Source organism: Lytechinus variegatus, chromosome 7 (genome assembly GCF_018143015.1).
Source record: "Lytechinus variegatus isolate NC3 chromosome 7, Lvar_3.0, whole genome shotgun sequence".
In the NCBI taxonomy this organism is placed as follows: Eukaryota; Metazoa; Echinodermata; class Echinoidea; order Temnopleuroida; family Toxopneustidae; genus Lytechinus; species Lytechinus variegatus.
The window spans coordinates 30,212,897-30,233,104 of record NC_054746.1 but is presented as its reverse complement, the minus strand read 5'-3'; the positions used below and the strand labels follow the sequence as shown (position 1 = coordinate 30,233,104).

The window sequence follows — 20,208 nt, the reverse complement described above, 5'->3', positions numbered from 1 at the left end:
CTTTTTAAGATTTTATACAACGCTGTTTATTATATGAAACTTACAGTATTTGTTTAACCGTTTAAACAATCATGTTTAATTTATTGAAGATTAGATATTGAAAATTAAACTTTGTTGCTTAAGATTTACACAGTTTAAACTGTTTAAACAATTACTGTAAAGTTCATATAGTAAACAGCATTGTATAATTTTTTTTGCTGTGTACTGTTTTCACAACAATTATTGGTTGATTTTTTTTATCCAACTCTGGGTAGTTTTCATCCAACTCTGGGTAGTTTTCAACCAACACTGTGTAGTTTTCACCCAAAGCACACATTACTGGTTTAAAACTACCCAGAATTTGACAAATTTTTAACGTATTAGGTGGACAGTATTTTGCCCAACATTTATAAGAGTGTAAGCTTTCAAAATAATAGCAGGCCTATTTTGAGGTTCCCCTTCATAATAAACTCATGCTTCCAAACACGTGATTTTGATTTTCTTTTGGTAATTGGTGCAAACATAATGGTTATCGGTATGTTTGTGGATTACTCTAAAATCATTATCTGTTTTTTTTTATTCGAATGGTTCAAAGTTTACGTTATTGGTTACGAAAACACCGTAAACAGTAATCAGGGCGTAAAGGAGTTTTTTGATGGAGTAGATAATTGAGAAAAGCTAATTATGCTCGATATATCTCATATTTCGTTTGAGCTTCATCCCCTAATACTTCAGAATTAACATTATATTGAAATCAAACAACATCTCCTACCAAGGTTAAGATCAATTATTTACACAGCTAGCTATGAATACTAAGTAATTGACATTTTTTTGGTATATTACCAACTACTAGTATGCTAACATGATTCCTTCTGCTGGTATTTCGTAATTGACCTGTTCATCAAGTGACCAAGGTATGGTTAAATAATATTATCATGTTGTACGAAATTTTGCCAATAACCACTCTGTGTATAACCATTCCTTCCAAACAGTCCTAGTTGCATAAAGAGGAATTTAAAATCATAGACGGAACGGTATTATGGTAAAAGGGTGGGCAGTTGGTGGATAATGACTATTATACGACTTGTAAGACTATTGAATTGGATGGCCTAGGGTTATTCAACTTTTATCATTTGGCATTCATAATAGTCAAAGTTTCTATAAACCAATTCGGTCTCTTCCTTTCTCACTTTCTCTATATCCAGCACCATCTCTTTATTATTTAGCTCTCCCCCCCCCCTCTTCTCTCCCACACACTGCACTCTGTCACTCTCTGTACACAGTAAGAACGCTGTTTAAGATTTTATACAACGCTGTTTAATATATGAACCTTACAGTATTTGTTTAACCATTTAAACAATCATGTCTAATTCATTGAAGATTGGATATTGAAAATTAAACTTTGTTGCTTAAGATTTAAACACTTGTTTAAACAGTTTCTGTAAGGTTTATTATAGTAAACAGCGTTGTATGTTTTTTTACTGTGTATGTTAACAAATGTGTTGTGACTAGGCTTGGACTACATGTATATCCCAAACTTTATAGAATGCGCACACACAAAAGCATAATATTAAAGTTGTATGTTCGAATTCAATTCTTTGCGAGAATCAAGTAAAAATTAAACGTAAAGACCGTTCTAAAACAGATTAATGCTTATGAACACTCAGCTACAGCATGTACAGTGAGTTATAGGCCGGAACACACAATGACAATCACAAAAGATTTATACCTTTAAAAAGGCGCCATTTTCAAGTAGAGAAGAAATATACTATATTAACTTGACCTAATGACGTCACCTTCGAGCTGCTCCTCATAAACCCTCGATGAACCTATAATCTAATCATGGTATGATAGGTCCTTCATATGAAACACAATACAATAAACTTGACATGATAGTCATTACCCATAGTGTGGAAACAGTCTGGGTTGTAGCTCGATATTGGGTATCTGATTCAGACGATGGAAAGAGAGAATCATTCTATTATATTCACATTACCTTTTCAAGCGTTCGATTGTCAAATGAGATTTGGTAGCAGCGGAGAGAAGAATTCGTTTATTTTATCATTTTTTCAGTCAAAGAGTTATCTAAAGTAGATGTAGAAATAGGAAAAATATTGCTTTCATCGTTTTTGGACAAGACATTTATATGTATGTCGATGTATATAAAAGTAATATCATACACTCCGATACGGTATATGTTATTATTGCATTGTTATATTTATAGTTCATATTTCGTAAATCGGTCGCCCTTAGTAGAATTATATTTTCCTTTTTGGCTGCCATCACCCCCTGAGTATTTCAGGCGTATACATCGATGTGTAATGCATGCATTTTAACTTTTCATCATGTTTTCTTATGTATGCTTTTACTAAGAAAATAAAACATTTTGAATTTAAATATACAAAACCTATGCGATATTCATATTAGTAATCCGGTTATGTCACCCCCCCCCCCACACACACACACATAATATAAACTATCATTGATATTTTGGAATATGTCTTACAAGGCATTTGAAGGCAAGTGAATGCAGCAAAAAGAAGAAACAAGTGCTCGCTCATATTTTGGTCCCCATCTCTCTGTACATAAGTTTCAACTTCAAGTTTGAACTTTCCAAGAAGAGGTACCAACAATTTTCAGGTGTAGTGATTTGTTCGTCTTTGATAAAGCCAGTTTTAGATATGATCTGTGCGACTTCACAGGCTGATCGTTTGGTTTATCGGGGTCGAGCATGATCTGGGAAGTTAACGAACGTCAGTGGGGTCCGATGATACACGCACATTTTATCCCCTGAACAAGTGCAACCGAAGAAAATATGTTCTTCAAAAAGTAATTTTTAAATCGCGCAAAATCTTTTACTATAAATACGGGATAATATTCCATGAACCTACCAATTTCCTTCGCGAATTTCGCCCTTTTTCTAAAACACACACACATATTCTGAACGCTCATGTGCTTATCGATTCGGTTGTAATTATCTCCGCCCCTCCCTCGTCTTTCTCTCTCTCTCTCTCTCTCTCAACCGCTCTCTTATTCCACTATCCCTGTCTCATTATCAGAATGAATAATTAATGACTTCAAATTGGTTATTTACTTTTTTTATTCAAAAAATGTATCAATCCTACCTTTCATTATTCTACAAGAAGAAATGTTAACTACACAGTTCCGTTGCTTTTTTTATTATTATGGGTAATCGTTTAGTATTATTCATCATTTACATAAAGATAATTGATGATGAAATATATGTATTCTTCTTTTGGCTTTTTTAACCAGTTGTAACTAACGCTAAAAATCAACGGCATGTTAGTTGAATGGTCAAAGAACATATATATATATTATATTTGTTGTATTTTCAGAATTTAAACACTCGCTAGCCATCCATGTATCCAGTTGTTGTTTTAACATAACATATACGAAAAAACTATGTTATTAAATTCTAAATTTGAGGGTTGTTCTGTTGATCAGTATGGAATGATGACGTCATTCTTGGTCATCGGACAAGAGATGTGCAGACTCTTCTTTGAGGCATTCACGTCGTGAAGGTGCTGCTGTCATTTTGTTCAACTTTCGCATTACCATGAACATCATAGCAACCAATAGCATGACAACCATTGCCATGGCAGCCGAAGCGATTATCCAGGGGTTGAAAGTGGTCTGAGATGGTGCAAGACCAGGTGTATCTGTTTTGAAATGGTAGAGGGAAAAAAATGTGACAAGAAAGATAATGAATACAAAATGTACAATTGAAATTATCATACGAGTAAGCTGTACTAAAAAAATATTGTATTGTGCAAATTACCGAGTCGAGGCTAACTTATCACAAATTATGACAAGCAATTTTTAGATATGAGTTTCCACAAGCCTCGACTTAGAATATCATTTGTTTTGATGACATCAAACACGTTCGTGACTTAACAGCCATTGTCAGATAAAACGTCCGACAAGTCATTTCGTAAATCGTTTCCCTGCTCTAGCTACACATTCAAATGGATATGCCCAAAATTACCGTTTTCATTGAACTGCAGACGTGAGATTGTTTTCTTCTCCGGAGCCGCACGAACGAGGCGAATCGGCCCACGGGTAAAGCGTCTTGTATTTTGTTCGTTGATACTAACATCACGACGTCTGCGACTTGCTGCATCGCTTTCACAGTTGTCATCGTTACAGACAGAATCCGTGTTCTCCGAGTCACAGACCAACAGGTTGCAATGAATGTAAACCTGAACAGTTAAAAAAGTAAAAGATCAATTACAGGTTTTACAAAAAAAATTATCCCCAACATCAATACAAGGCCATACAAACTCCCGAGAGAACTAAATGTTTTATAATGAAATTGTCGACCGTTATCCTTTTTTATACATATATCTCTCTTTTCGGGCTTGGCAAATGTTTTGTAATGCAAATGTCTCCCCAATCTTAAAGGTCAAGTCCACCTCAGAAAAATGTTGATTTCAATCAATAGAGAAAAATCAGACAAGTACAATGCTGAAAATTTCATCAAAATCGGATGTAAAATAAGAAAGTTATGACATTTCAAAATTTCGCTAATTTTTAACAAAATAGTTGTATGAACGAGCCTGTTACATCCAAATGAGAGACTCGATGATGTCACTCACTGACTATTTCTTTTGTTTTTTATTGTTTGAATTATACAATATTTCAATTTTTACGAATTTGACAATTAGGACCTCCTTGCCTGAAGCACAAAATGTTAAAATAATGGAATTCCACTTGTTTAGGTAGGACTGAAACTTCATTTCACATGACAATGACGAGAAAATCAAAATATTTCATATTTCATATAATAAAATACAAAAGAAATAGTGAGTGAGTGATGTCATCAGCTCTCTCATTTGGATGTAACTGGCTCGTTCATAAAACTGTTTTGTTGAAAGTAAGCGAAACTTGAAAATGCCATAACTTTCTTATTTAAATCCGATTTTGATGAAATTTTCAGTGTTGTGCTTGTTGAATTTTTCTCTTTTTATTCAAATCAAGTTTTTGTTGGGGGTGGACTTGTCCTTTAACTACTTGGTAGACTGTCTATATCGATGGAACAATGTGAACCCCTAAAAAATGTACAGAAATGCAATATACGGTGAGACGGAAAATAACTGTTGATTGATGTCACATCAAAGAAATGAAATGAGCAAATACACATGTTTTACATTTTGAATTAAAAAATAATTCGAGTCACAGACCCTACTGTTATTATAAAGTTTTATAAAGTTGGTAGTATTGGTACAATGAAATCCATGTAGAAAGATAACATTGCATACACACTAATACATTGTTGAGAGCTTAATTATAGTGCATGGCAGAGGCGTCGATCCGGGGGGGCAGGGGGGCGATCGCCCCACCAATGAAAATATTGGGGGGGGGCAAACATATCGTTTTGCCCCCCCCCAATAATTCCGTATAAGTGCAAAAATAAAATGAGATTGTAATGTTACAAAGAAATCAGCAAGCGAGATTGAGATACACAACTCGTTCTTTATTTAAAGTCGTGCTCAAAATGTCAGCTTTTCCAATTGGAATGTAAAAATTTTCAGCTCGCGCTTCGCCCTCGCATCTATTGTTCTTCTAGATACCTGTCTTATTTATTGGTACAAAAATGCTTAGAATATCAAGCTTTCAGGTCAGAATATAAAGAAATTTATGCTCGCTCTCGGTACTCGCATTATCTGTGTAGTGAGATATGCATCCTCCTCATGAGTTACTACAAAAAGTCCTATAAAGAGGTGCCTTTTTCCTGTTTTCACGACAGTATACTAAAAAATTTCAGCTCGCGCTTCGCGCTCGCATTAATTTGTTTGTGAGATATGTGTCTCTTTCTCATGACATATTTATATATATATATCTATATATATATATGTGTGTGTTGGGGGGGGTGAGGGTGTGTGTGTGTGTGTACGATAGGCCTATGTGCGCGTTTCATGATTTTGCCCCCCCCCAATCTGAAAAATGGATCGACGCCCCTGGTGCATGGACATCGTCCTGTCAAGGTATTGACGCGTGTTTGCATTACAAAAATGTCAATTGGTGGATTGATTGATGCCGTGCGACTTACAAAATCTCCTTGATCAATGAACCGGAAGGTATTCATTTCAACTCCGACCCGATGTCCATCATCTAGTCTTGTGATGTTGGTATCGATTCCATCCGCTGAACAACTGAAAAGGGGCAAAAGAATAACAAATTTATTATTCGGTAACATAAAATAACCACTATAAAAGAAGATTTATTCTCTATATATGAATTATTGGAAATGTAAATCCTACCGTTACACACAGGACAAGAATTAATTCAGTCACCTTGCGATGTATCGTTGTTTAGTTTCTTTAATGGAATTTGAACATTGTACAACTACGTTTCTTTGATCTCGTAAAAATCATTAAAACATTGCGCGTCACTTACCCATCTACGATGAAATCATAACGAATGTCATCCTCGTATTGGGACATGGGTGTTGCCCGGCATGATCGAATGCTCAGATCAAGAGTTCCATCGAGTGACGTCACTGATGCAGCGAAGTAGAGGTCCTCGTTGAGTCCAATCACCAGAGGATATCGTTCGACCACTTCATTGTAAGAATCATCGGTGTAGAGCTCGAAAGAGAAAGAATATTCTCCTTTCTCCTCGAGAGTCTTATCGATGGTGTAGTCGCTCAACTGGTAGCGTACGGATTCCACGCGTTTGCTTCTGTTGTACGAACACGTCAACGGTATATCAACGGCATACAGACGGCTGATGATCCCGTCTCCGTAACGGCTGACCACTTGATTCGTGTAAGTTTCTTCGGATGCAGATTCCTGGAAAAAAAAGTTACCAAGAAATTGTGGTTATTGTCTACATATAGAAATTAGATAGAAACAGAGGAAGGCACAAGACTCGTTACGAGCATATTATCTGATGATTACTTAATTTCACTCCTGGACACGGTGTTTTAGGTTTTGATGGCATATCTTTTTCTCCTTCCCTATCATGGCCAGACTACCGAGTAATGTTCCCCACACTGCATGATAACCTGATTAATTTAAATAGTTCCCGCAAAATGTAATGACCAACATAACTTCGATGATCGAACCGAATCTAACTAAACCGGGAATTCTTCGGCATTGATGGACCTGTCATGGCTCATACCATAAGGATCTTCGAGGCAATCAGAGGTTGGTGGACTAGTATGTTCATTATTCCTTAAGCAAAAAACAACAAAGTAATAAAAAGAATGATGATTACCGATACTGATGTCCCACAACCTGTGAGGTTGGTAGTGAGTTCAATGATGTCCATGTTGAATTCATTGACTTCATCGACTCCCCAGCAGTCCTCATCGTCTTCAGGCGCCAAGGCAAAACGGACATCGGTACCAACCATGCCACCAGTTAGAAGAGTCTTGGGAATCTCTACAATCATTTCGGTGTCCGTACAGGTCAGGATGATTCCTTCGGTGTCAAGCTCTGAAACGGTGGTGGTATGAACAGTTCTTCAATAAGATTGAAATATCAAGATACCTTACACAGTATTAAAGGACAAGTCCACCCCAACAAAAACTTGATTTGAATAAAAAGAGAAAAATTCAACAAGCATAACACTGAAAATTTCATCAAAATCGGATGTAAAATAAGAAAGTTATGGCATTTAAAGTTTCGCTTATTTTCAACAAAATAGTTGTATGAACGAGCCAGTTACATCCAAATGAGAGAGTTGATGACATCACTCACTCACTATTTCTTTTGTATTTTATCATATGAAATATGAAATATTTTGATTTTCTCGTCATTGTCATGTGAAATGAAGTTTCATTCCTCCCTGCACACGTGGAATTCCATTATTTTAACATTTTGTGCTTCAGGCAGAGGTCCTAATCATCAAATTCGTAAAAATTGAAATATTGTATAATTCAAACAATAAAAAACAAAAAAATAGTGAGTGAGTGACGTCATCGGCTCTCTCATTTGGATGTAACTGGCTCGTTCATATAACTATTTTGTTGAAAATAAGTGAAACTTTGAAATGTCATAACTTTCTTATTTTACATCCGATTTTGATGAAATTTTCAGCATTGTGCTTGTCTGATTTTTTTCTATTGATTTAAATCAACATTTTTCTGAGGTGGACTTGACCTTTAAGTAAATACGCTATGGAAGTTTGCCCTTTAAAAGTATAATAGGTTGTATCACACACTCCCGACCAATTACATGTATACCGTTTGCCCTATAGGCGAACATTTTCTTCACACTGTGCGGCAGTAGCTCTCATGACCAAGCACGTTTTGCATTTGAAGGGAAGTATTTGAAATACTCTACCATTTTTTTTAAGCGAGTATCTAGAATAAAGTGGATTTATTGGTATATTCCCTATGTTAGTCAGGGATAGTTCTTTGTGAGGCCTTCCTATTGTTTTTTTTATTATGGCAACTATTCCGATAACACTGTATCATCATACAGCTCGTCACAGTACAAGGTGACGACGTCGCTGGTTTTCACCGCGCGATGGCGGTGGTGTACTTGGTGCATTGATGCCATTCATTAGCGAGGATTTATTTATTTATGAAATTGTTATATGTGTGTAAATTTATGTCTGTCGGGGCATATGTCATTCGGCTTTCTACTCGATGGTTTGTAGGGAGCAGGAATTGATCATGGAATGCACTTACTTAGGACTGGGATGTTCTCAATAGATTTCAGGTTGTTTGGACAACACAATTAATAGTAAGTCCACGGTTTATGCTTACAAAAGAGATTATTACATGCCCAATAACATGAATAAGTTAAAATATGATCATGCATTGACGTGAAGTAAAAGTTCCATATTTCAAGTACAAAATTTTGATCCACAGTCTACAAAGAATTAGTATACGCCATAGTCACCTATATTGACAAAATATAGAAAAACCAAGTCCAAGAAAATTACCATTGGCAGGTGTAGCGACTTGCTCATCTTGGATAAAGCCATTGTTGGATATGATCTCTGCAAAAACGCGAGATGATTGTTTGGCTTCTCGAGGTCGAGCTGGATCTGAGAAGTTGACGTAATGAAGTCCGAAACGTTCGCTGTAACCAGAAGCCCACTCGAAGTTATCCAGAAGTGACCATGCTGTATAGCCTCTGACGTCAACGCCGTCCATATTGATAGCTGAAAAGGGAGAGGGAGATAGAGCGGTGGAAAACTGTATAATGACTTGTTCAATATACAAGAACAATATTTTCAGTGTGTTTGGGGTAGGCCCTGTATTATATTGAATTCGAAATGCAATATGCCTATAAGATATTGTTATGTTTATTACCCTTTAGGAGTTCGTTGATGTAAGCTCTGTAATAGTTTTGTCTGATTTCGTCATCAAGTTCGTAGATGTCAGATGTGGAAACGCCATTCTCCGTCACGTAGATGGGTACTCCATACTCTTCATAGATCCAATTCACAAGATTGCGAAGGCCCCATGGAACGATCTTCAACCAGCTAGATCCAGAACCAGGCCAACTTTGATCCTGGTATGAACCCACATCTGAATCGGTCCAGTAGCTGGGAGGGTTGGAAAGGTATTCTGGGACAGCGAATGCATAGTTAGAAGTATAATGATTCAAACCAAAGAAGTCACTAGTTCCTATAATCCTTTCTATCTCTTCTGCTGTGAATTCAGGCAGTCGAGATTCGTTGAATCCTTGGGCAGCGCTCTTCTTGGCGATCTTGGTCTTCATGATCTCAGGGTAGTCACCTTTGAAGACTGGATGAGCAAACCAACCAAGGTTGAACTGAAGAGCTCTATCAGATGCATCCAAACTGGTCTGGTTCGTCCTGTCCAGTGGTTCTGACCAATCAGAGTTCAGAGTTATTCCAATTTCTCCTCCCTGTAAGAAAAGATCATAAATACTGTTCAAAGAGTCGTCATGGAATGTTTGTCAAAAGCATGGTATGCTTGAAGCTTCATTGCTTGTATTTTAGAACAAAACATCATAATATCAAACAGAATAAAACAAAATGTCATCTTCATAAAAAAGTAAATAATACTTAATGATCACAGAAAATAAGATTGGGACGGGGAAAGAAATGTGGTTGTATTATTCAGGCATTATTGTGGTCATCACCATATCAAAAGAACGTGAAAGTTTCGACTGTCTTTACGAAAGAATTGTGTAAATACCTGGCTAAGTCTGTAGGTGTCATTGTATACGTGGTAGGCTTCGGCATGGGATTTAAGGATATTGTGGGTGGCTCTGTAAGGAGCCGCTGCAATCTCTGAGATTCCTGGAGCAAACTGTCCGGTACCATACCCGAAGAGAGACACGATCCAAGGTTCATTGAATGTGATCCACAGAGGGACTCGATCCCCGAACCTCTGAAAGCAGAGCTCGGCATAGTCTTTGAAATGCTGTACGATGTCTGGGGTATCCCATCCACCAATGTCCTGCAGAGCTTGAGGAAGATCCCAGTGGTAGAGGGTGACCATAGCCTTAACACCATTCGCAGCCATCTCATCGATTAGGTTATTGTAGAAAGCGATACCAGGCTCGTTGATGTTGTTTATGGTTCCATTAGGAAGGATGCGCGCCCAGGAGATGGAGAAGCGATAGTATTCTAAACCCATGGCCTTCATCAGAGCAACATCTTCCTTATAGCTGCAATGTCGGGCAAAGAGAGAGGTTGGTTACTAATGGAAAAGGGAGCTATAGAATAATAAGCTTTCACTCAACTATATAGATGTACATAGCAAAGCACGACCAGAATAAACGTGGTACAAATTTATAAAGAAAAGGGGCAACAAATTATTAAGGGAATTAGATATTTTTTAAATATTTTTATTATTATTATTTTCAGAATGTTGGTTTTTGTGCTATCTAGATATTATTTTTGATAAATCGGGACCTGTTTAATACTTCCCATTGGAATTAAATGTACCAGGAAGAAGGTGGGAATAGCGTACATGAATTGGCAATTTCTGACAAATAGCTTTAGGGGTCATTTTGAAAATCTGTTAGTGAGTACGTGTGTGTGGGTGTATGTGTGTGTGAAGTGTGTATGAAACATAATATGTATATAGGCATAATTATAAAGTTGTTTACGCCTTAATTTACAGGACTTTATGGAACTATTGACCCGAATTTAGAATCCTCTATAATCTTAGAGAAAAAAAAAGTGCTTAGTTTGATATTTTGCCAGTACAACTGATCATCAGAGGGCGTTCTAAAAGTTTTTTTAAGTCATCATTGATTTTTTAAAGAACACTTTACCATCATGATCAAACAAATATAAAAGTTATTGAATAGTGGACAATGGTGGATCGAACTTGCAAAGTTCGTGTTTCCTTTTCAATAATTAGCATGTACCCTTTTTCTACAAAAATAATAATAAAGAATAGTTGTATAATTCAGTGATTACCTGAGAGAAGAAAAGTAATGTAAACTTCTTTACATGAACTCTGCCGGCGCAAAAGTATGTTCTTCCTTAAGTGCTAAATAAATATTTCGTGTTAGCATTAATCATTTTAACAATGAAAAAAAATGACATTATGAAAATTACTGAACAGTTTCAAGATCTAACAAAACAAGATTTATCAAATATTCGTAGCTCTCTTATCTCGCTCCCTATGCATTTTAAACTTGATAATGATCAACTCGTATGCCTCTTAAATATTTGTATTTATCCAGCGTAATTTCAACTGACTATAAGATTATCTTTGATTTCTTTTAAGTTCTGAAAATGTAAGAAATTTGTTTATCGATGTTCGCCCGGTCGCCCCCATTTAAAGTGTTTATTCGCAAACAGATCAATGGGCGACACAGCGGATACAAATATTTACTTATTCCTCGTTTGTTACCAAACTTAACATGTTATTAATCATTGGTTAGCTGCGTTAACCATTAGTTGGCAAAATAATAAAATAGTCGGACCTGGCAATAAAAAAATAAAGAAAAACTACTGTTTCGTAAGGCAAACACAGCAGCACCAAATATCTAAAAAAAAAGTTTTTTTTTTTTAGTTCTTACCGACAACGCTGTTTGCGTTGAGGGGAGTAACCCAATAACATGAATTTGGTTCAAGCAGTACGAGTAAGATGAAATTTTCAAAATTTCGGGGCCAAAAAAAGTCAAGCGTTATTATGCTAAAGGTGGTAACGTACAAAAAAATTCAAGTGATCTACTACCCACCTTCTTGTTTTACAACATTTTAGTCCTTTTGCATAACATTTTATCCATCAAGTGAATGAGCGAAGGTGTTCCAAAACATCTTTTTGAAGGGGCAATCAGAGCTTCAAAATGTCTCTTAATAATGTTTCACGTAATATTAATTGCGAAAGGGCCTTCTGAGCAAGCCTTGTTATGAACAGTCGTTTAAAATTAGGGGTATGATTTCGAAAGAAAGGGAGATGATCACTTATTAAGAAGAGAACTGACACTTCAACAAAGAAAAGTAGCACATGCATGTATGTATCTGTTATCAGGCTAACATGAAACATCCAATATCAGTCAAATTAATTCTATTACAGATCAAAAGCGAGATAAAAAAAGAGGGTGTGAGTACTTTAACAAGAAAGATAGGATCTTCTCACAAAGAATAAAGGTGCCATTATACTTTTATCAAGTACTATTATATCATTCTGCAATGAATGGAAAGATGTTTTTAATTAAAGTCAAATTAAAACGGGCGAGATTAATGGGGCTGGGCCATGAAATAATACACCCTTAAAGAGGATAATTATTTATTTGTACCAAAAATGGTATTGCAAGCGTGAAAAGGACACTACATGGAAATGAAAAGAAACATTTCGAATAATTCTTGATTGTTAAAAAGATCTGATACAACCTTTAAGATTCTAGAAAAAAAAATTCTAGAACTTGAAATTAATCATCTTTTTAGATATTTCAGTGTGTTTTGTTATAAAACTTATAGGCCTGTATAAAATGAAGAAAATCCTTTAAAAGTATGGGAGGTACTTTCTGTGAGTACTATCCTTATACCATGGTCACATTTGTTCTACGGCGGCCGTACGGCGAGTTTAAAACAGCCGTTTTAACATTTTTTTGTCCACCTATAGGTGGTTTGAATCAAAATTAATAAAACGGCTGTTTCCGACTCGCCGTACGGCCGCCGTAGAGCAAATGTGACCAAGGTATAAGTATTTTAAAGGGAAAAAATGATTTCATCTATAACATGAAAAACTAATAGTTTTTCCTTGAAACATGAATTATGATTTGTACAGACCATTCCTCCTCCCCAAATATAAGATAGGAACAAAGAGAAAAAAATATATATCAGATGGATGAAGAATTTTCATGCTGTCGTATTTTGTAATTCTTAACCGAATCAAATGGATGTTTTTAAGAAATTCTGGTTTTTTTACTATTCACTCTTTAATTTGGACTTGAAATTTCTACACTTGTTCCTTTTTTTTAAATCCTATGTTATTCTTTTTATTTAACATATTCAATCACCAGAAACAAAGAGTGTGTAGGCAGTTTAAAATACTTATGATAGCCATCACGCTATACCTTTCTTCCTTCATGGATGAATCAACATCCCACCCCGGGGTTACGCTTGTGAAACCTTGATGAAATCGACGGCATCATAACGGCGTTATTTGTAATTTAAATAAGTCTCGAAAGACATCCAGTCGTAACGGGTTAAAGAACTTACTTATGATAGCTATCACATGCTACATCTCCTGTATCGTTGTTGTATACGTTTCCTCCTACGTGAGTGAATCTATCCCAGATATTTTCCCCCTTCCCATCTGTATCCCAAGCTCCTTCGATCTGGTACGAGGACGTCGCTGAACTCCAGATGAAACCTTCGGGGAAGGTGCCGTAAAGGAAAGCATCTCGATCAGGGTCGTTCCAGTAATCAGGGTACACAAATTCAACCTCCTGCGAAGCAGCAGAATACAAAAAACTCAGAAATAAGAACAAAAGTCCTTGTAAGAATTTGAAAGGCATGTTTCCGCACTTTGATGATGATGCTTAATAATGCTGCCGAAAAACTGCCGAACTTCACCCCTGATGTTAAAAGTGTTAAGCACTACTTTTAACTAACCGAGTTACTTAATTATGCACGCATGCGCGACTTCTTCTACCCTTCAAGATTCCTTCGCACGTAACTTCAGACATGATTTATGAATCTCATTGAGAATTTAGCTTTTCGTTAATCTTTATAATGGTTGTCCATCATTAATATATTTACATAATTATAGAGAAATATCACACTTTGAACTTTACTGACTATTAAAACATGTTTGGGCTGTTATTCAAAATGGGTCAGTAGCAATTCAAGCGGTCATCCAATACGACACACCACGAAACCGCAAGCACCCCCCCCCCCCCAATAAAATATGAAAATATATGAATTAGTTCAAATACCGCATGCCTCTTGTAACCATACAATGGGACCTGTAGATACGGTTTTGTAATATTGTCATGTGAACAAATAATCTGATATTTCATTTCCAAACTCAACACAGAATCGGTTGAAGTAAAAGGGTTAACATTATGAAGTTTTGTGTTTTTTGGTTAATAATAATGTGCAACATTTGATGAAGTGTGCATCAATACAGTACAAGGTAGTTTTTTTTCTTTTTGCTGCGGTTAAGAGTCCTGCATAGATATATATTTCGGCATCACTAATTTTTCCCAAAAAAGGGCAGGTAGCTCTGGGGAACCTCGATTTAAGCTACGCCTTCTCTTCATTCATTTCTTTCATATATTTAAATACAAGAGTTGCCAAAGCTGTTGTAAATGTATAATTTATCCCATTTACATATTTATATATATATATATATATGTGTGTGTGTGTCTGTGTGGGTGTGTGTGGGTGTGTCACATGATGCAGTTAGTGTTTGACTTGTTCCGTAGCGAACTTTGTTTCTTATCTATTTAGCTCTGAGATTTTATTCATCTTATCTAGTGTACATAGCCGCTGCGCCTATTGAAGTTATTCATCTGACTACAAAAGTACAGTAAGTAACCCCGTGCTTTCCACATTCTGTAAACTACGATAATTTCATTAACATCCTGGAACTAGAAATAAAGTCAAGAATAATAACACGTGATTACAGGACCGAAATAAATAATGAAGACTGATAAAAAGCAAAATTAAATTGAATGTTTTAACATAATAGTTCAATATCAAAATGTCTTACATAATGCATTCTTTTTACACTTGGCGACATAAGAATTTCGCGGATTTCGATAGTCCAAGTTTAATAACCAAACTGACTTTTATTCCTCAATTTTGTGACCTAAATATCTTTACGCATTGTGAATGGTACCTGATTCCCATATGTAATCCTGCAACCATTGAACTATACTACACTGATAGAAATTACTAATCAATTCAAAATAGATCAATGAAAATTAAGTAAAAAAAATTGATGTTGACTCCACAGCCAAAAACGCCGTCTGAAAAGTGGTGCAAATGCTATAATTTTTTTTTAAATTATGGATACTAGTATATCTCGTTCGCGGCATCATGGTCATTGGGATGTATTTCTGTGTCAGGTAACTTTGTTATCTTTGTGTTATTTACCTTAAATCCATTATTAGCGATAATTTCAGCAAAAGCAGTAGCAGACTTTTTAGGGATGCGGGTCCTATTCGGGTCGTTGAAGTCGATGTAGTGAAGACCAAATCGTTCAGTAAAACCAACAGCCCATTCAAAGTTATCCATGAGGGTCCAGGCGACATAACCTCGAACATCAACATCATCCAAAAGATAAGCTTCAAAGAAAATTTAATTACTTTCATTGAGTATTGTTTATCTTAATCTGTATTTCAATACTCTTTGTTATTTAGGGCTGTTTTAAAATGTTTAGGATACATTCCATAACGTTTTAGTTATACATACATAAGAATGTGAGAACACATCAAGATCATCTTAAGATTGAATGAAGTGTTCTATCTGGAAGTAGAAAATACAACATCTTCTGCATGACTCGCAAACAAATGGTTAAGACAGAAAGAATAAAGGGTAGATATAAAATGCGATAGGACGTTACTTCTTCCTACATTGTTCTTCATTGATCATGTTTTTAGGCATATTATTTCACATTTTCATACAAAATAAGTATATAAGCTCACTATGCTGTAGACGCACGAATTGAAAATTATGTCACCATCATACGAAGATCCGTTAAGATGAATAATTCATATCAGGACCAAAACAGGAAAGGTAGAAATTACTGATAATATCCTATCTCTGATATACACATTGACAAAATATAATGTAGCCCTAAAACCTTTGATCAGATATTGATACCTTTGAGAACTTCATTTATGTAAGCCCGGAAGTAATTCACCCTCTTGTCATCATTCAGGTCATCGGTGTCATTAGTTGCCATGCCATTCTCGGTGATGTAGATAGGCACGTTGTATTCCTTGTCAGCCCATCCCAAGAGCCTCCGGATACCCCAAGGTACAATCCTGAACCCTTCGTGATCCGTGGACGGCCACTCCAGATCCTTGAGAGGAAGCACGTCTTGATCAATCCAATAGCTCACCGGTTGGGCGATAGACGGAGCAGGGTACACTAAACTGCTGGTGTAGGTGTTGATTCCAAGGAAATCAGCAGTGTTCACGATAAACGCCTTCTCTTCCTCGGTGAACTCTGGTAAACGAGATTCACGTAAACCTTGCCTAAGACTCTTCTCTGCTACCTTTGTCTTCATGATTTCCGGATAGTCCCCATTGAGAAAGATAGGATGCCCAAACCAACCTAGATAGAACTGATACGCTCTCTCAGCAGCATCAACGTTTGTTGGATTGGTAGGATCAGCGGGCTCATAGTGGTCTGAATTCAAAGTTATTCCAATCTCTCCTCCCTGAATGTAAAATGTAAGAAGTTTGGGTATATACTACATTTGAGTTCAAATAATATGATATAAAAAAACAATTAGTTATATGATTATTAATTAATACTGAGTGCGCAATTTTTTACATCTGGATTTCAAAGAATGGTATGATAATGAATTAGTGGTCACAATCGGTGGCGATAGGCTAGGCCTACGTGTAAGCCCATTTAACAGACATAATAACTGGTGACCATCATAACCAATTCTTATCATGGACATTCCTAAAAGTAACGTGCCGTATTTCTTTATCCAGATCTAAATAATTTTTGAAATTAATCATTCTGACCTTTTAAAAGGACCCTACCTGTGATTCTCGGTAAACGCTGTCATAGACATGGTATGCACTGGCATGTGCTTTGATGATAGTATGTGCCACCACGTAAGTAATGGTTCCATCCCCTTCTATACCGGGAGCAAAGTCACCTGTACCATGTCCTAACATGGTCACCACCCATGGCTCATTGAAGGTGATCCACAGCTTAACCCGATCACCGAAGTTACTGAAGCATAGATCAGCATAGTCTCTGTAATGTTGGATGACGGATTCATTCTGCCAACCTCCCTGGTCCTGTAAGGCCTGTGGAAGATCCCAGTGATAGAGGGTGACCATTGGAGCGATGTCCGCATCCCTCATGGCGTTCAATAGGTTGTTGTAGTAGTCGATACCGGGCTGGTTGATGGTGTTCAAGGTGCCATCTGGGAGAATACGAGACCAGGAGATGGAGAAGCGGTAGTACTTCAGACCCATGGCTTTCATGATGGCAATGTCATCCATATACCTGCAATGAAGATTGATATCAAAATGATATACAAAGGGCCTACACGACAGTTGAAGAAGGCGTGCAGATCTCTGTAACTATGAAAGAGGAAATTGTAGATGGAGAAACAGAATGACATGCATGATGTAGGTGATTTTGTTTTACCCGATTGCAAAAGAAAGCATGAATGCTTGCAAGCAATCATCCAGAGGACCAACGGCGTAAGGTCCTCTCCGAGGGACCTGGTAATGAGGACAAATGCCATACCAAAGGGCACTAGCGCACCAAGTGGGGATCGAACCCGGGTCACCGGAATCCAAAACCCCCGCTCTACCGACTGAGCTATCGCGCTTCGATCATGAGACAAATCAGAGACTTTGAGACAGACACCTTGCCATTCTTCATTCAGACAAGAACGGTTGGAAGAAAAATCATGTTTATTCAATTGCTAATACTTATTATCAAATCTCACTTGTTGTAACTGTCGCATGTAACATCTCCCGTGTCATTGTTAGCGATGTTCCCGGGCTCGTGCGTGAAGGTGTCCCAGATGCTTGGTCCCTTTCCGTCCGCATCCCATCCTCCTTCAATCTGATAGGCTGCAGTAGATGTACTCCAAAGAAAGTCATCACGGAAAGTGCCATACAAGAAGGCATCTCGCTCCGGGTCATTGAAGATATCCGGATAAACAAACTCCGGTTCGGAGTCTTGTCCGGAAACAGCAAGCATCAACTGCAAAACACAAAGTAATATCAACGTCCTCATAGTCTTAATTTGAGCCTTCAAAATTGAGGGACTGGATAAATCTCAACCAGTGTGGTGATGCCTGTATAATATCCTACTGGTGATTTCAGAAACCTATACTACTCAGTCAGACAAAAATGATATCTGTAATGACCGAGCAGAGATATCACCGAATGAGATGTGTTTTGTTAGAATGTACCAAACAAATGGAAGATTAGGAAATATTTGGTAAAGAGATCGCAATTTTTTTATCAGTGATGATTAGCTAATCCTTGTTCTTATCCAATCCTGACCGCGCCTACTTGGTGTTATATCACAGTTAAAAAAGATCAATGACAAAGTCTGCAACTTATAAAATATATATATACAACAAAAAAGTAAGTCCCCCCTAAATCAAATTGCTGTAACGTTTGAACGGAATTATTTTGAGAAATTATATTTCGTAGGTGGTTTTCTACACCCGTTAAACAACTCCTGGGAGAAAATGAGATTGATCGGTTGAGTCATGCATGAGTAATTAACGATTGAATTAAAAATGACAATTTTTGAAAGTCACAAGAGTCGTTTTTCAGATTGTGCAAATACAAAGTTGGGCAAAAGTTGTTTTTAGGTGAATTTAATGGTGTTATACTGTTTTACTATCCACCATTTAGCCACTCCACTCACAATTTTGCTATTGTATGTTCATGGTTGAGTGAACATAATGTATTGCAGGGGCTGTGGAAGCGCCCCTCCCCACTTTTTTCCAAAAGTAAATACAAAAATGTAAAAATGACCATACGATTGTGATTTTTTGCATGGTCAGCCCCCCCCCCCACACACACACACTTTGAAAACCCTTCCGCGGCCCCTGTATTGTGACGTATCATCATAGGAGTTTGTGGTAGTATCCTCTACAACTTGTAAGATCATAATTTATTAACGTTTAAAAATGTTTGCGGCTCCCCCGATTATAGGCCCCTCCCCCATTTTAAAATTCTGGATCCACCACTGATCTGTCCATAAACTAGACTGATCATGAGAAATTGTTAGGAAAAGAATACATTTATGCAGTATAAAGAGTATTCATTCCTAAGTTTTCGAGTGTGCTCGCTCAACCATGAAAATGTTTAAAGTTCGGAAAGTGTGTGGGGATAGAAATGATGGATGACAAAAACAACAGCAATTAAAGTCACATTTGAAACCGGATTTGCCCCCAATATTCACTTTATTACCTTTTAAATGAGTCTGTGACATTGAAAATGCCCCTTTTCCCACTTTGATGCGTGCTCACTCATCCATGAATAAACAAAGTGATTTCATTTTTGCATAGAATTCTGCCCATAGGTTGATAAGCATTACTGCCAAACGACATTGCTAAAGACAACCTTGAAAAAAGTTCCACCATGTTGAATTAAGGGGTTACTTATTCTAAAACATATGCACCAATAATGTACACAAGTCTATAGGAGAGAGGAAGTCAAAATTTTAACAAATATGAAAAGAGGGTTGTTTTATGGACGGTTTTTGTTACTTCTACCAACAGTAATTTCATGAAACTTTGCACATGCATGCTTTTGAGTAACACTATCCAAAAGGCGCGCACACCAAAATAACCATTCAATACGGCACAAAGTGAGGCCAAGGTCTTTAACTTTCTTCTCATTTGCATAATTTTCGAATATTTCATAAAATAAAATCAAATGAACTATATGCAAGGAGGTTTGTGACAGCTATCCATAGTTACAAATTGCATTTTTTTCCAATAACGAAAAAAAGAGTTAATCACATTCCACATGTTCATTCAAGCGTGAATGTTTAATTAAACACCTTTGAATCATTGAAGCATGTTAATTGGTCATGAACATAACGAAAAAAAATGAGAAAATATCATTTTCAGTTACCAAA

At 36.7% G+C, this 20,208-nt stretch overlaps 1 protein-coding gene across 1 annotated transcript; it reads right to left on the bottom strand.

Moving 5' to 3' along the window:
* Positions 1-3,061: 3,061 nt before the first annotated feature.
* On the bottom strand, positions 3,062-18,514 carry LOC121418967 (lactase-phlorizin hydrolase-like). Its single transcript, XM_041613209.1, has 13 exons — positions 18,050-18,514; positions 17,124-17,598; positions 16,228-16,789; positions 15,499-15,689; positions 13,615-13,844; positions 10,124-10,598; positions 9,269-9,830; positions 8,896-9,117; positions 7,219-7,439; positions 6,397-6,791; positions 6,050-6,152; positions 3,986-4,199; positions 3,062-3,659 (listed from the first exon to the last, which is right to left on the bottom strand). Exons 1-13 carry the CDS (start codon positions 18,340-18,342, stop codon positions 3,460-3,462), a joined length of 4,143 nt encoding a protein of 1,380 aa, XP_041469143.1. The 5' UTR covers positions 18,343-18,514; the 3' UTR covers positions 3,062-3,459.
* Between the last annotated feature and the right edge of the window lie 1,694 nt (positions 18,515-20,208).

Bases quoted from the DNA above. Each gene is read 5' to 3' on its own strand.
- LOC121418967 (XM_041613209.1), bottom strand. From the start codon at position 18,342: ATGAGGACGTTGATATTACTTTGTGTTTTGCAGTTGATGCTTGCTGTT. The intron at 16,790-17,123 runs GTAGGGTCCTTT...TTTTACATTCAG, and splicing joins GCGTTTACCGAGAATCACAG to GGAGGAGAGATTGGAATAAC. The intron at 3,660-3,985 runs GTAATTTTGGGC...ATTTCAAAACAG, and splicing joins TCTGCAGTTCAATGAAAACG to ATACACCTGGTCTTGCACCA.